The 18,217-nt window shown below is 36.0% G+C and overlaps 1 protein-coding gene across 10 annotated transcripts in view; it reads right to left on the reverse strand.

Moving 5' to 3' along the window:
- The window catches only part of PIK3C3 (phosphatidylinositol 3-kinase catalytic subunit type 3), a 165,724-nt gene that overhangs the window by 35,041 nt on the left and 112,466 nt on the right, over nucleotides 1-18,217 (reverse strand). For 8 of the 10 annotated variants that reach the window (XR_015153421.1, XR_015153420.1, XR_015153419.1 and 5 more), the window contains 2 exons: nucleotides 17,322-17,406; nucleotides 4,202-4,276 (listed from right to left, as the gene is read on the reverse strand). Coding sequence is in view for 5 of the 10 variants with exons in the window: in XM_086372256.1 (XP_086228382.1) it covers nucleotides 4,202-4,276; nucleotides 17,322-17,406 (160 nt within the window). In the remaining 5 variants the exon portion in view is untranslated. Of the gene's footprint in view, nucleotides 1-1,594; nucleotides 2,015-4,201; nucleotides 4,277-17,321; nucleotides 17,407-18,217 lie in introns of those variants that run through there. The other 2 variants (XR_015153423.1, XM_086372255.1) reach the window with 1 other exon arrangement.

Raw genomic sequence — 18,217 nt, forward strand, 5'->3', positions numbered from 1 at the left:
TGATATGAAAAAACCTAGTTCATTTATTTCTTTCCAAAGCATCTACTGGGTGCCTACTATGTACAAAACTTTATTTATATTCCCTTCTCTCATGTTGCAGAGAATAAACAAGCACATTAAGAAAACAAGTCTGTAGTTTTGGATTTTATAGTATGCTTAATCCTCCAAACTAAATAACAAGTGCAAACAGCTGAGAAAGCACTACCATTTGAATAGTAACTAAGTTCATTCTACTTAAGAAAGATTTTGAATATCACCAATTCATGATATCCTGAAAATATGTCCTGAAAAAAAAAAACAAATAATCATATTTATTTTTAAAATAAAATAAATCTTCCCCTGGGTTGGGAAGATCCCCTGGAGAAGGGAAAGGCTACCCACTCCAGTATTCTCAGCTGGAAAATTGGGGTCACAAAGAGTTGGACATGACTGAGCGACTTTCACATTCACTTTCACCTTAAAACACTGAGAGGATAGCATTAAATCATCAAACTTTTTCCTCTAAAAAGCTTCCTATATTATTAAATTAATGAGACTCTCAAAAGAGAATTCAGAGAGCAGTAACTTGAAGGCATTTGGATTCTGGAGTAGGAAAAACAACTAGAAATACATTGCTTGCTTCTCTCTAAAATCATGATTTCAGCTGTTATCAATTATGATAACAGCTATATAAGTCAAAAAAGGAAGGCGTTCTTATTTTCTGGTGGTGAAATAAACAAAACCATAATAGCCCAAAAGGAATGTTTACTAGGTACTCGGTACCATACAAAATTCTACCATATTAAATTGTTCAACTCTCACACCAGGAGAGAGATTCTATTATTATACATTGAGAAGAAGAGACTGAGACACAGATAGATAACATGCTCAGTCATCCAATGGTGGAGGGACCATTTAAATTCAAAGAATTTGACTTCAGAGCCTGACATATTAACTCCTATAATGACATATTAACCCCTACAGTCCATGGAGTCGCACATAATAAGTCAAACATGACAGAGAAACTTTCATTATATATATGATATAGCTTAAATTTTGTGTGTGTGTGTGTTAGTTGCTCAGTCATGTCCAACTCTTTGTGACCCCATGGACTGTAGCCCACCAGGCTTCTCTGTCCATGGGATTCTCCAGGCAAGAATACTGGAGTGGGTTGTCATTTCCTTCTCCAGGGGATCTTCCCAACCCAGGGATCGAACCCAGGTCTCCCGCATTTCAGGCAGATTCTTTACTGTTTGAGCCACCAGGGAAGCTCTAGTCAAATTATAACATACGTAATTAACATGACTTGAAACTACTCTGAAATATGGACTGTTAGTAAAAAACAACTAGAGACACAAATATTTTAAAATAAATCATTATAAACTTCAGGAAGTTGAGGAATGTATTATACTTCCATTTGTCTTGATATAACTTGTTTTTCCTCACATAATCCAATTTCATTCAATCTAAACCCCAGAACTGAAAATATTTATCCCAGTGAGGAAGGTTTAAAATGCTGTTGTATAATATAAATGGATGAAATAATTAGAGAGATTAAGAAGAAATAACTTGGAGAAATGCTGTTTTAAAAGAAACAGACATGCTTCCTACCCAGGACATTTTAAGGTAAGCTTTTATTCTTCAAAAACAAAATTTAGAGCACCCTCTAGTGGAAAACTGGTGACAAGAAGTTTAAAATCTGTTCCTGAAATTACACAATTCAGTTTCCACAAGTGTCTATGCTGCTGCTGCTGCTGCTGCTGCTGCTGCGTCGCTTCAGTCGTGTCCGACACTGTGCGACCCCATGGACTGTAGCCCACCAGGCTCCTCTGTTCCTGGGATTCTCCAGGCATGAATACTGGAGTGGGTTGCCATTTCCTTCTCCAATGCATGCATGAATGGTAAGTCGCTTCAGTCGTGTCTGACTCTCTGCAACCCCATAGATGGCAGCCCACTAGGATCCTCTGTCCACAGGATTCTCTAGGCAAGAATACTAGAGTGGGCTGCGATATCCTTCTCCGCAAGTATCTATGACCTGGGCCAAAAAAGTATATTAGATAGACCTTTCTTTCCAAATCTTAACTCTTAAAGTATCCCCATCAATACACATAGACACACACAAGACAGAACAGCTCTCAAAGTTCAACAGAAAAAGGTCTCTTATTTATCAATTTCTAAAAGAGACAGGTAAGATCTGTGAATCGTCAGCACCTAGAACAATACCTAAATATTACAGATATATTGCTACTCTATACATTAAAGAATTCCACTGTGGTTATAAAATGAATACAATATAAAAACAAATGTAATTGTTTTTGTAGTTTGATTCTGTGGTTAAAAGATTCAACTGAAAAAGAGAGCTAAAAAACAACACAGGTAAACATTTTCCAAATTATTATTTTTTTTCCAAACACAGCATAACATTTTATAAAAAATATACTTTACTAAATGAATAAATTTGGCAAGAACCTCCAACTTCCAATTCAATTTGGTTACATTCTTTCAGGCTTTGATTATTAAGGGGATTGTATGGCCTTGATACAGACAGTTCCACATGCAAATTTTACCAGATAATTTTTCACACTAAAGATTTAAAGTTGAATATATGAAATTGCAGATTACATGAATAACACAGTTATTATATTAGCAATTAGTGAGGCTACACTGGATGTTAAATTCTTGGCATGAAAATTTGGAGAAATACTAATAGATAATATCATTACCTGAGAGACTATTTTAAGGGTACTTTAAAATCTACTTTCTGTGGAGGGCTGAAAAAACTTGGATCATATGGCATAGGGAAGAAAAAGCTCTATAGAAGAGAAGAAATATTTATTCATTAATTCAACAATAATTTATCAAACATTTGAGCTGAATGTTGTTCAAGGCTCTGGAGGCACAGTGAATGGACTGGGTCCTTGTTCTTAGGGAACTTACATCCTGAATAGAAGAGGATGGATGATGTTAAGAAGTCAATAAGCTCCATGAGAGCTAGGATTTCTGTCTCTTTTGTTTGGTATCTCTAGCACCTAGAACAACACCTAAAATATAGTAGGTGCTTAATAAATACTTGTTGAATTGTATTTGAAAAAAAGATAACTTAAGCTGGTGGTAAGTGTTGCAAAGAAAACAAAACAGAGTAAGTAGAAATGGAGAGGGGTGGGGTGGCAGGTATACATTATTTCAGACTCAAGAGTTAGAAAAGGCTATTCTAAAAAAGATGCCATTCAAACTTAAGCTTAGGAACCAAAGTCTCGCGAAGATCTGACAGAAGAGCTTCCCAGGAAGAACAAAACAAGAGCACTGGCTCCACACAGGAGTGATTCCACATTCAGACATTCAAACCGGTTGGGCAAGCCACAATGCCTACATTAAAGAGTTCATATTTTAATCAAAGAGTTTGGGCAAAAGATACTGGTGGTTTCAAATGGGGTCCAAGCAGGGGAAATGAAGAGAGGGGTTAACTTCATTATCCATTTTAGTGAGCAGTAGATACAATCTGATAATATGTTCAATATATGAAACAAAGCCAATAGTGGAATTAAAAATAACTCCCAACTCTGAGGCTTAAACAACTGAGTAAATGATGTTCCTATTTATTAGGATGGGAAAATCAAGCAAGGAACAGTTTATTAGGCAGGTAGTGGAAGAAGAAAATAACTTTTACAAATAGCTGTATATTTAGGATTTCAAGTAAATAGCTAGTGAAATTGATTGAAATAGAGTAAGTTTGGAAGTTGTTTGCACAGAAAAGGTGTTTAAAGCATTGGGCCAAGGAGTTAATACGAAGAAGGAGGGTGAGAACACTTATTCCAAATACCTCCAAGAGGAAAAGGTAAAGAATTAAAGGTGGAGGTTAATGTGATTTCAGTGTTGACTGATACTGCGACTTATTGGTGTTGTCTGATAAGAGAAAGAATATTTAAACACTCTAAAACTAGAGCTATACAGTAATAAACTGGACTACTTGCAGACAATAAGGGCTTTCTACTAGAGGAGGCATTTCAAGAAGTAAAGGCTATATGATCATCTACAGGATTTTTACTATAGCAATTCTTAAAAAGTATAGGCATTTCCTTTGTATGTTCTTAAAAGTACCATATAGAGGGATTTCTAAGACTACAGTTTATATTCACTTAGGCAACTTATTTTATTACGAAGTAGATTCCACAGCAAAAATCATTGGCATATAAAATGTATATCTTCTACTAGCCATTATTACCTGTTTTTGTCAGCAAAAGGTTATCCAGGTGCCTGTCTCCTACTCCAAGAATATATGTAATCACGCAATATCCAGCTGCAATAACAGTTCAAAAACAAAAAAGCAGAAGAATTGTGAAAAACACAGGCAAACCAGGTTACACATACAACTGAATACAAAAGCAGTTTGAGCTAATTTAATTTTAAACTGATTACTACTCTTTTCAATTTCTTACCTAAATTTTCAAAGAAAATGTGTAATCTTTGATTCTATGAAGCAGTTTCACTTTAAACTCAAATTATTATTTGCATCAGAAAAAATATCGTGCAAAATTCTGTCAAATTGTTAAAAAGTCATTTTAACCAAAGTTAAGTGAGATTGTAGAAACCTTAATTATAACACGTGTCTATCATTTCTCACTTCAAACTGGGTATATGTTAAGAATGACAGTGAAAAAAGGGTCGCAGAAACATACATAATGAAGTCAATCATACCACAACCATCTTATCTACACAATGACAAAAGTAAATGTAAAATTAAAACAAATTTTAGAGAAATAATCTTGAAGTGGCAGCAGAAAGAACAATGAATGAATTCACTTGAGTTGTAAAAACATGTATAAAGTTCATAGCATAATCCTCTAAATTAAGAAAAATTACATAAGCAGGACCAGTCATTGTCTCATTTTTTTCTTTCTCATAAAATCTGGAAACCTGGCACATGTTGAAAAATGCTCAAAAAATTTAAGCAAATAACATCTGTTTGAAGCTGAATTTTTTCTGCTCTGTTTCTCTCATTAATAACCTAACAATAAATAAAATTTGCAAATACACATGACTATGCCAGTATTTACAAACATACATTTATTTCAGTCACTATGGAAAATAAAAATCAGACCACTTGTTAATAACGGCATTAATCCTGTCTAAATTCAATTAATATTATTAATGTTCATTTAATACATGTTCTGAAGGCCATACCGGAAGTCCAAAAATGACTTACGTAATGACATTACCGTTAGATCAATCTTCAATTATTAGGTTGGTACAAAAGTAATGGCGGTTTTGGACCCTTAATTTTAAATCATTATACCTAGGCTCAAACACATCTTTATTTATCAAAATACAACTGTTACAATCAACATGATTTTAGCAAAGAGAACTAAGTTGGTTTATTCCTGGAGTACAAAGATCTGTGCTTTGGGATTTGATGAACTCTTGAAAGCATTTTCTGCATGCTGCTGATTGCAGAAGCGTTTCCCTTGCAAAGAGTTGTCAAGATGCTTGAAGAAGTGGTAGTCAGTTGGAGAAAGGTCAGATGAATATGGCGGATGAGGCAAAACTTCATAGCCCAATTTGTTCAAATTTTGAAGTGTTGGGTTCTGAGATGTGCAGTCGGGCGTTTTCAGGAGAACTAGGTCCATGCTGTTGACCAATGCTGGTTGCAGGCATTCCAGTTTCTGGTGTATCTCATCAGTTTGCTGAGCATTTTGTAATGGTTTCACCAGGATTCAGAAAACTGTAGTGGATCAGACGGGCAGCAGACTACCAAACAGTGACCATGACCATTTTTCGGTGCACCCTTTGGCTTTGGAAAGTGCTTTGGAACTTCTTGGTCCAACCACTGGGCTGGTTGTTGCTGGCTGTCGTTTAAAATCCACTTTTCAGCGCATGTCACAATCCGATTGAGAAATGGTTCGTTGTTGTTGTGCAGAATAAGATGACACTTCCAAACAATGCTTTATTTGATTTGTGGTCAGCCTACTTATCGAACTTTTACACCTTTCCAATTTGTGTCAAATGCCAAATGGCTTTAGAATGGTTGACGCTGAGTTCTTGGGCAACTTCTCATGTAGCTGTAAGAGGATCAGCTTTGATGAGAGCTCTCAACTGGTCATTGTTAACTCCCAATGGCTAGCCACTATGCTCATCTTCAAGGCAGAACTTTGCTCATCTCCTTTGCAAAACTTCATGACCACTACATTGCACATTTGATAGCAATTCCTGAGCCACATGCATTGTTGATGTTGTGAGCTGTTTCCTCTGCTTTATGACTCATTTTGAACTTGAATAAAACAATCACTTGAATTTGCTTTGTGTCTAACATGATATCTATAGTCTAAAATAGATATAAAATCCAAAGCAATAAGTCATTAGCAAAAACACATGAAGTGAGAAATCCACATTAAAAGCATGTATAAAATAACCACATTTAAGAATTATTCCAATATCAAATGGCAAACGTTAACAATGTAAAACCGCAATTACTTTTGCACCAACCTAATTATAAAGTTATAATTTATTGAAGGCTAGGCTTTTAAATAGACACATTACATTCATTATGACTAACCCTTTTAATGATGTAAATTAAGTATTATAAATATCCATTGAATGAAAAAACCTCTGGTTCCAGATATTAACAGGATTGTCCAAAGTCACCAGACTGGAGTTTAAACCTAAGTTAGACTCCATCACTCACACCACTTTTGCACCGTACTTTGTGCAATTCCTCCTTCCCAGAGTGGCTATTTTTTAATTTTTTTTAATTTAAATTTTTTAATTTTTTAAAATTTATTTTTAATTGGAGAATGATTGCTTTACAATATTGTATAGGTCTCTGCCATACATCAACACGAATCAGCCATAGTTGTGTGTATATATATATATATCTCCCCTCCCTCTTGAACCTCCTTCCCCTCTCTCCCCCCATTCCACCTCTCTAGATTGTCACATGGCATCTGTCCGATCTTCTGAGTCATACAGCAAACCCCACTGGCTACGTAGTATACATATTACAGTAACGTGTATGTTTCTATGCTACTCTCTCTTCTTCCCACCCACTCCTTGCCCCCTGGGTCCACAGGTCTGTTCTCTGTGTCTGTGTCTTCACTGCTGCCCTGCAGATAGGTTCATCAGTATCATCTTTCTAGACTCCATACATATACATTAATATGATATTTTTCTGATTTACTCCACTCTGTATAATAAGTCTCTAGGTTCATACACCTCATTAGAATTGACTCAAATGTGTTCCTTTTTATGGCTGAGTAATATTCTATTGCATATATGTACCACAGCTTCTTTATTCATTCATCGGTCTACAGACATGTAGGTTGCTTCAATGTCCTAGCTATTGTAAATAGTGCTGCAATAAACACTGGGGTACAGGGTGTCTTTTCCAATTATGGTTTTCTCAGGGCATATGCCCAGTAGTGAGATTGCTAGATAATACGGTAGCTTTATTCCTAGGTTAGGAATCTCCATTCTGTTCTCCATAGTGGCTATGTCAATTTACACTCCCCCTAAACAGTACAAGGAGAAGACAATGGCAACCCACTCCAGTACTCTTGCCTGGAGAATCCCACAGATGGAGGAGTCTGGTAGGCTGCAGTCCATGGGGTCACAAAGAGTCAGACACGGCTGAGCAACTTCACTTTCACTTTTCACTTTCATGCACTGGAGAATGAAATGGCAACCCACTCCAGTGTTTTTGCCTGGAGAATCCTGGGGATGGCAGAGCCTGGTGGGCTGCTGTCTATGGGGTCGCACAGAGTCGGACACGGCTGAAGTGACTTAGCAGTAGCAGCAAACAGTACAAAGTGGCCACTTTGATGGGTGCAACACTCAGCAACATATTTAATTTCAAGTATATTTTTTAAGAGTAACTCACCATACCCTAATACTAGATATAAAAGTATATCTATTTCAAAAATATTCATATGTACCAAATGAATGAAAGATATTATCATTCCAAAAGCTTGTAATCATATTATTAGTCTAATAATTTTCACTTCTTCTGGTTGTTCAGTTGCTCACTCATGCTCAACTCTTTGTGAACCCATGGACTGCAGCACACCAGGCTTCCCTGTCCTTCGCCATCTCTCAGAGTTTGCTCAAACTCATGTCCATTGAGTCAGTGATGCCATCCAACTTTTGTCATCCCCTTCTCCTCCTGTCTTCAGTCTTTCCCAGCAAGAGGGTGTTTTCTAATGAGGCAGCACTTCACATGAGGTGGCCAAAGTATTGGAGCTTCAGCTTCAGCATCAGTCCTTTCAACGAATATTCAGGGTTGATTTCCTTTAGGAATGACTGTTTGATCTCCTTGTAGTTCAAGGGACTCTGAAGAGTCTTCTCCAATACCACATTTCGAAAGCATCAATTCTATGGCACTCAGCCTTCTTTATGGTCCAACTCTCATATCCATACATGACTACTGGAAAAATCATAGCTTTGACTATATGGACCTTAGTCGGCAAAGTAATGTCTCTTGCTTTATAATATGGTCTCTAGGTTTGTCACAGCTTTTCTTCCACAGAACAAGGATCTTTTAAATTTCCTGGCTGCAGTCACCATCCACAATGATTCTGGAGCCCAAGAAAATAAAGTCTGTCACTGTTTCTACCATTTCCCTATCTATCTGCCATGAAATGATGGGACTGGATGCCATGATCTTAGTTTTCCGAATGTCGAGTTTTAAGCCAGCTTTTTCCACTTTCCTCTTTCACGTTCCTCAAGCTCTTAGTTCTTCCTTTTAATTTGCTTTCTGCCATAAGGGTGGTGTCATCTGCATGATATTTCTCTCAGCAATCTGAATTCCAGCTTGCGCTTCATCCAGCCTGGCATTTCACATGATGTAGTCTGCATAAATTAAATAAGCAGGTTGACAATATACAGCCTCCTTTCCCAATTTGGAACTAGTCCATTGTTCCATGTCTGGTTCTAAATAGTGCTTCTTGACCTGCACACAGATTTGTCAGGAGGCAGGTAAGGTAGTCTGGTATTCCAATCTCTTCACGAATTTTCCACAGTTTGTTGTGATCCACAGTCAAAGGCTTTAGAATAGTCAATGAAGTAGTAGATGTTTTTCTGGAATTCTCTTGCTTTTTCTATGATCCAGTGGCTGTTGGCAAATTAATCTCTTGTTCCTCTGTCTTTTCTAAATCCAGTTTGTACATCTGGTATTTCTTAGTTCACATACTATTGAAGCCTAGCTTGAAGGATTTTGAGTATTACCTTGCTAGCATGTGAAATGAGTGCAACTGTGCAGTAGTGTGAACATTCTTTGGCATTGCCCTTCTTTGGGACAGCAATGAAAACTGACCTTTTCCAATTCTGTGCCCATAGCTGCATTTTAACAATCAGTTACAAATCAATTACAGTTGACTAAACAAATCAGTTATTCTCAAAATATAGTTTGTAGTGTGACAAGGACTACTGGTTTGTCAACAACACAATATCCTATCTATATTCTTCCTTAAAACAAAACTAAACCAAGATTTTTGGGGCAAGAATGTGCCTACACTAAAGACATTTCCCAGGCTCACTTGAAGTTAGGCCTGTCCACTGAGATGTAGGCAAATAGCGTCTTAACGGTTAGCATTTTTAAAGCACGAACTAACCAGGAGACCTTGATTGACCCTAATATTCCTAAAGAGCTCAAACTCCAACCACATCGGCTTACACCTGGGCTTCTTACAAAGAAGAAATTAACTTTTACGTGTGTAAACCACTACAGTCAGGTCATGTTAACTTCTGCTGAAAGAAACTGTTAGTAGGCTACTGGGAGACTTGAGGGTCATTTACATAACGGATGAGGAAATACAGCTTGCTGGCCCAAACTGGTCTCCCTCTGTTTTTACATTTTATAAAGAAAACTTATTGGAACAGAGACATACCCATTTATTTCAATATATCTTGAGCACTACAATGGCCTGGGTGAACGGCTGCAAAAGAGACCACCAGGCCTAAAAAGCATAAATATATTTACTTATCTGAATGGTTTTAGGGAAAAATGGACCGATATTTGATCTAAGGCATTACTATTCAACATAGAATACACAGATTGGCAGTTTCACTACTATCTAGAAGCTTGTGAAAATGCAAACTTTTAAGCCCTACTTCATTCCTATTGCATCAGAATTTCCAGGGGGCAGTGGCCAGAGTGATTCTTATACATATCAAAGTCGTCTCTAGTGTTCTAATGTACTTGGGAATCCTGTGTGGAGATGCTGATCCAACATCAGCAGAGGAAAGACCTGAGAGTTTGTCTTACAAACAAGTGCCCTGGTGAAGCCAATGCTGCTGGATGATACTTGTGGTACTGCTACTGCTGCTAAGTCACTTCAGTCGTGTCCAACTCTGTGCGACCCCATAGACGGCAGCCCAACAGGCTCCCCCGTCCCTGGGATTCTCCAGGCAAGAACACTGGAGTGGGTTGCCATTTCCTTCTCCAATGATACCTGTGGTAGCCCGACTCTAAAACTGCTGCAAAATATGCAGTTTTACAAATGACTGAAAGCTCTCCACTTAAAAATTAGTGAGTTACTGAAGACATTACACCTGGTATTGGTAAAGAGAACTGAGAACATATTAGAACTTATTAGCACACTGTGTTCACTAATAAGGGATTCCCTTAGAAATCTGGCCTCCACTTGTCAAGGATACAAAATACAAAACTACTGATATACGCATATGAAGACAGCATCAAAAAGAAAACTGTTACGTTATGATTGTGTCTGAGTTGTCATGTGATACTAGCTACTTTCTTATTAATTATTAATTAGAATTAGTTTACTTTTTATTACTACTTTGTTTCAAGTTGTTAGCTATCTCTATGAAAATTATTCACATGTACAGCAATAATATTTTTGACCTAAAATTTTCATATAACTAAACATGTATGAATTATGCTTGTCTCTACTGATAAAGTCGGAGAAGGCAATGGCACCCCACTCCAGTACTCTTGCCTGGAAAATCCCATAGATGGAGGAGCCTGGTGGGCTGCAGTCCATGGGGTCGCTGAGGGTCGGACATGACTGACTGACTTCACTTTCACTTTTCACTTTCATGCATTGGAGAAGGAAATGGCAATCCACTCCAGTGTTCTTGCCTGGAGAATCCCAGGGACAGGGCATCCTGGTGGGCTGCCGTCTACGGGGTCGCACAGAGTCAGACACGACTGAAGTGACTCAGCAGCAGCAGCAGCTACTGATAAAGTAGGGCTTCCCTTGTAGATCAATTGGTAAAGAATCTGCCTGCAATGCAGGAGATCTGGGTCTGTGTCCTGGGTCAGGAAGACTCCTGGAGAAGGAAATGGCAACCCACTCCAGTATTCTTGCCTGGAGAATCCCAAGGACAGAGGAGGCTGGTGGGCCACATTCCAATTGGGGTTGCAAGAGTCAGACACTACTTAGTGACTACTGATAAAGTAAGATGCTTTTATAAACTATTCTTTGTCATCAAATTTGCTTTTTCAGTAATTTTTCCTTGTTATTACTGGATTGCTTTCCAAGTAATAAAAAATGTATGAGAAAGAGCCTTTTATTCTGCCTCAGTGAGTTATGGTAATAAATATTTCTTGAAATGTCATTTCAGGAAATTTCTTTTAACATCAAGTCAGACAGCGTATGATCTCTCTCTCTTTCATACATATTAATGGTGAAAGTGAGTATTTGGGGATGTTTCAGTAATTTAAATATCAAAACTTAAGAGAAAAGATTACATCCTGAAAAAGATATCTGATGCAAGATTAGGATAAGCCTCAGAAACTGAGGACATAAACACAGTACTCAGGATGATTTGAGATGGCACAGAGAAGAACAGAAGAGTTTTAGGAAAACTGAAAATATTCTTTAAGTATAATGGGAACACTATACCTGTTCCAGACAACTTTGTCAAAAGCGTGCTTTTCATTAGCATTTTGATTCCACGTGAAATAAACATCTTGAAACTGATTTTGTAAAACAACTTTGATTTAAAGTAAAATATAGAGAAATATAGACAAATAAACAATACCATTTCCCTTTCTTTAGTAAAGATATGAGTGTGAGAATAATCAGTGTTCCCACATTACTTTCATGATACAGACTTGACACCCTGCATAACCTGGAATAAAATGTCACCATAACTAATCGTATTCTTCTTCTTAATCTCTACCAAAAACCTAAAATATTACTTTTTAAAATGAAAGTTATACACGTATCCATATGATAACGCCCAACAATCAGATTCTAGTACAATGCTGCATTGACTCCTCTTTAAATAATGGCTTTCAACCCCTAACATTACCTGGAATGCTACCAAACTCATTGAAACAAAAAAAAAGTATTTTGTAATGTAGCAATATATATAGAAAGCAGAAGAATATTCAAAGTAAGATAAAGAGAAGGTCTGTTATCAAATCAGTTATCAGGATATGAATAAATGTGTAATGCTCTTATTAGAAAGAAGATCTAATTTGGAGTTAACTGTACAAGAACAATTTAAATAGCTTTTTTTTTAACATTAGAAAAGTCATATTCTCATTAGCTCTTGGGGAAAAAAGGAAACATTATATAAAAGGCACAATACTATGACATTTAGCACATATAAAATATTGTTCCAATACTCTCATTAAGTGAGCAGGGTTTTCAAATTTGTCAATATTTATGGATTATATGTATATTTCAAGTAAAAAAAATTAACATTTCTTAGCTGGGCAAAAATTCACATATTTTCTAAAATATATATATTATATATTACACATACTAGGGCTTCCCTGATGGCTCAGACAGTAAAGAATCTGCCTGCACTTTGGGAGACCTGAGTTTGATCACTGGATTGGGAAGATCCCCTGGAGGAAGGCATAGCAACTCACTTCAGTATACTTGCCTGGAGAATCCCCATGGACAGAGGAGCCTGGAGAGCTACAGTCCATGGGGTTGCAAAGAGTCGGACACAACTGAGCAACTAAGCACACAGCATACACAATACTGTATGTATAGGTATGCAAAAGATTTTCTGCTACACTTCATAAAGGCTTAAGAAAAAAACAAAAAAAGACTGAGAAACTGGAAAACATAAACTAAATGAAAAGGGAGCACTAAATATGAAATAGAAAAAGTGAAATAAATTAATAAAAGTAAAAGATCATCATACAGTCCAATTGTTTTTAAACACAGCTGCTCATTAGAAACACACCTGGAGCTTTGGAGAACAGCAATATCTGAGCATCTGCATTTTTCAAAGACTTCCAAGACAATTCTGTTATGCACCTGGATTTTAAAAAGTGATTACAAGTTTTTTTATTAAATGGTAGTTTTAGAGATGTACAATTTCCTTTAGTATTTATCGTAAAGATGGTTTGGTGGTGCTAAATTCTTTGAACTTTTGCTTGTCTGGAAAGCTTTGGGTTTCTCCATCAAATCTAAACAATAGTCTTACTGGGTAGAATATGCTTGGTTATAGGTTCTTCCCTTTTATCACTTTAAATATATCATGCCATTCCCTTCTGGCTTGTTGAGTTTCTGTTGAGAAATCAGTTGGTAACCTTATGGGAGTTCCCCTGTATGTTACTGGTCGCTTTCCCTTGTTGCTTTTAATGTTTTGTCTTTAATTTTCATCATTTTGATTACTATGTGCCTGAGTGCGTTCCTCCTTGGGATTATTTGATCCATTAGTTTGACTTAGTATGAATAAAATGCTAGATTTCTAATTTATATTTACTCAAAACTGATATAGTTCCATGTATTCTGGCATCTAGTATTACTGCTAAAAATCTAGAAAATTTATTATCTTAGTTTTAAAAAATTTTTGAATGAGGCTTGAAACTTCTAATTCAATTTTGAGAATATAAAGAAATATTATGTTGTAAAAAAAAATAGGAAGCTAACAAGTGATACAATATTATTAACTAAAGTACAGATTTTGTTCAAATTTCACAAAATTTTATGCTAGTATTCATTATTTGTTTTCATATCTTATTCAAGATTCCACATTGTATTTAATTGTATTGAGCAGCTTTAGTCACCTGCAACAAATTCTGGTAAATTCTCTTCATTTTTATTCTAGTACAAATATTTTCTAGTTTTCCTTATTATAGCTTAGATACACCCATCATTAAAAAGTGGACATTTAATTTCCAAATACATGGGATTTTTTTTTTTTTAAACTTTACATAATTGTATTAGTTTTGCCAAATACCAAAATGAATCGATCACAGGTACACATGTGCTCCCCATCCTGAACCCTCCTCCCTCCTCCTTCCCCATACCATCCCTCTGGGTCGTCCCAGTGCACTAGCCCCAAGCATCCAGTATCGTGCATTGAACCTGGACTGGCATCTTGTTTCATACATGATATTTTAAATATCTTTAACATGAACTTCTCATTTTGATACTAATTTCTCATTTAAATGTTTTCTTCTCTGCAATCATTCTCTGTGTTTTTTTTCAAGCTAACTTTATTAAGGCTTTCAGTGACTCAAAGATCTCTCTTGGTAAAGTCACACTGCACTTGAAAATATGTGGCTTATTTTCAAATACTTTTTGATACTGATTTCTAACATAATTCCACAGTGATAAACAAACAGCCTTTGTATGATTTCAATACCTTTAGACCAAGAAATTTTTGCACTTTGTCTTATGTCCCTGGATATGTTCCAGTGTCTCCTAGCTTACAGTCTATGGGAACTTGAAAAGAATTTGTATCCTACTGTTGTGTGAAAATTGTATGAATCCTACTTATGCTGAAGTGGTTCACAGTGCTTTTCAGGTCTACTATATCCTTCTATGTCTCTGTATATTCACTCTGTTAATTTCTGAGAATTTGATACTGAAATTCCAACTAAAAATATTTATTTACTTAAAAAATAATTATATAGTAGAACTATATATAACCTTGTTCTGTATTTTCCAAGTTGCCTGTAAATGTGTTACAATACTTTCATAATTTAAAGAACTAAAAATGAAGAGTTAACATTTCTTTATTAAATATATATGTATGATATAAAAAAGGTACAGTAACTACATGAAAGTTAAGTAAAAGACAGAAGGTAATTGATTGATGGCATGCAAAATATCTCAAGTAATAAAGTAATGAAAACTAGGTGTGGCTAATTAAAGATTCTTTTACATGCTTTTCATTCAAAGTAGGAACTATCTCCTTTTCCCTTGAAGCCAGGCAGGTAGTGTGACTCTTCTGACCAACAGAATATGACAGATGTGACAAACTACCAGCTTCCCAATCCAGGCCTTCAGAAACCAAAAGTTTCTACTTCCTGTCTCTTAGAATTCCTTTCAAACCCAGCTCTGAAAAACACAAGTCACAGGGAAGCCTGTACAAGTGACTTGATTAACCAGCTTGGCTGAAAACAGTATAAGCTGCCAGCCATGTGAGTGATCTATAAAGCCTTTAGAAGATATACTAATTTTTTAGATCTTAGAAAACATAGAATGAATGGAGAAAAAAATGGATGGAAGAGAAAAGGGAAAAAATAAAGAAGTAAAGCAGGGAGGGAAGGAGAGGAGAGAGAAATACAGCGTAAGAAAAGGGGAATATTCTCTCCTAAATGCTTCAATCAATTAAAAAAAAATTTTCAAATCAAAATACACTGTATGTGATCATTTTTATGGTTGAACACATTTTCATGGGTAAACACAGTTACCTGTAAAATGCTATGTTTCTTAGTTTAAAATAAAAATTAAACGCATAAAGAATTTGAATATATATACACACATTTTATTTCAGTGTTTTAAAAGTTCCTAAGAATATTACATTTTCTGTATACTTCTCAGTCAAAAATATACCAAATGTAAGTTTAGAATAAATTATGCAGTACAAAATAATCTGGAATACAACCTCATAGGAGCATTGTGAAAAATAAAAAATAGTCATGTATAAGAGAGCAACTTATAAACCATTAAACGATGCAAAAGTATAAATATAGTTATCGTATGTCTAGAAAATCCTCTACTTGCTTCCCTCAGCTTTGATTGCTTAAGTATAAATATGGATGTAAACATAAATATTTATGTAAAACAGGAATAACATGATATATGCCACATACTATTCAGGACTCAACTCTAGTGTCAATTCCTTTATTAACCCTCCCTTAAACAATCTAGCCATTAAAAAAAAAAAAAAACCCTTATGAAAATAAAAAATATAAACTTCATGAGAATAGGCATAAGTGGTTGAAACATTTCAATTAATCTCTTCAGCTTGCCACTACTGACATTTCCAGTAAGTGACCATAAGTACTAATCTAAAATACCATGAGAGGTAGCTCTTAACACAGCACTGTAATCTTGGGTCTAGAGATTTATCAAAAACATGATTATTCCTGACAGACTTTTCCCAATCTACTTAATTGCTTGGACAAAGAAGTCTAGCAGGCTACAGTCCATGGGTTCACAGGAGTTGGACACAACTTAGTGACTAAACCACCACCACCACCACTTAATCACTTACTGAAACTCAAAGAAAATCAAGGAAAAAATGACAGCTTCCAGGAAGAGATAACTTACAGTTACAAAATAGTTAAGTGATTACAAAGACACATCTATAAAAGACTAAGCAGAATTTACACCGCATTCCTGCCATTATGTCAAAACATTAATGACTTCTTTTATCACAGTTTCTATCTTTTAATCTTCTTATAGGGCATTTAAAACTGCTGTGGCTTGAATAGTAGTGTCCCCTCAAAATGAACATGCCTCTAATGCCCAAGTAGGAGGTGGAACCTTTTGGAGGTATTTAGCCCTCAAGTATCGGAGATGGCAATGGCACCCCACTCCAGTACTCTTGCCTGGAAAATCCCATGGACGGAGGAGCCTGGTGGGCTGCAGTCCATGGGGTCACTAAGAGTCGGACACGACTGAGCGACTTCACTTTCCCTTTTCACTTTCATACATTGGAGAAGGAAATGGCAACCCACTCCAGTGTTCTTGCCTGGAGAATCCCAGGGACGGTGGAGCCTGATGGGCTGCCGTCTATGGGGTCGCAGAGTCGGACACGACTGAAGCGACTTAGCAGCAGCAGCAGCAACAGCCCTCAATATGGAATCAGCACCTTATAAAAGACCCCACAGAGCTGCCTTGCCATTCCCAGCAGGTGCAGATAGAATAACAGGTCTTTAACCCAAAGAAGGTCCTCACCTGACCAAGCTGGCACCTTATCTCAGACTTCCAGCCTCCAGAACTATGAGAAATAAATTTCTATTGTTCATAAGTCACCCAGTATCTGGTATTTTGTTATTGCAGTCAAAATGGACAAATCTAAGCCAAATCTTAACATGTTCTAAATGTATATGAATATGGCAACAAGATAGCTTCCTTTCTTTTATTCCCACGTATCAATGAAAAGCAGTATGTTGAGAAACTCACCACAGCTTTTAACGTAAGTGTCCATAACTTCAGCACTGATTCCATTTGGCCCATTCTCACTTGGTGCATATTTTCTAAAAAAGTTCTGAAAAGATGTTTACATGTTTACAAATTCAATCCTTTAAACAAGTCAGGCATTTCAAAATTGTAAATAATGACAAACAGGTGTCTGGTATAAAACTTTATAAAATGCCGAACTGGGGAAGCATATTCCTCAGGAATCAGTCATATTACTATGCTTATAGTCTGAGACTAAGAAATAAACAAATAAATAAAAGTGTGCTACTTCTATATCACAGGGGAAAACATTAAATAAATGTACTGCTATATCTCATAGTTAATTTACCAGTTTGTTTCCCATTTCTCCTGAAAGTAAACATGAGGGGCTTTCTGTGAATCATACATTCTCCTAAAAGTGAACATGAATTTTTAAAATGACCTTTTAAGTATAGCCACTGAAATACTGCTACCATTAACAAGCTCAATAAAATTACATTCCAATATTCAAAATAGCATTCAAAATTACATTCCAATATTCAAAACAGCATTCAATACAATGCTAAGACTTTTCAAATTAAGAGGAAATTGACAGAAGATAAACATGAGATACAGTGTGAACCAAAGAACTGCAAGGGCACAATAAATACACTAGAGTGTCCAAACAGTCTGGAAATACTGGGGAAAACTGTATACTTTCTTTTCCCCAGATTATCAACTAGCCTATTCTTTTACATCTAGATGTTAAAGAAAAACAGACACAGTACACTATCTGAAAATACAACTAACACACTATTAAAAATAAATTTATCCTATGTTTTAAGTTTTTTGAACATTAAGTGAAAAAGAATATATATCTAGAAAATATAAAGAATGCCTATAAACCAATAGACAAAAAA

Source organism: Bos grunniens, chromosome 24 (assembly GCF_055505025.1).
Source record: "Bos grunniens cultivar Pamir isolate PY7600 chromosome 24, Bosgru_T2T1.0, whole genome shotgun sequence".
Taxonomy (NCBI): Eukaryota; Metazoa; Chordata; class Mammalia; order Artiodactyla; family Bovidae; genus Bos; species Bos grunniens.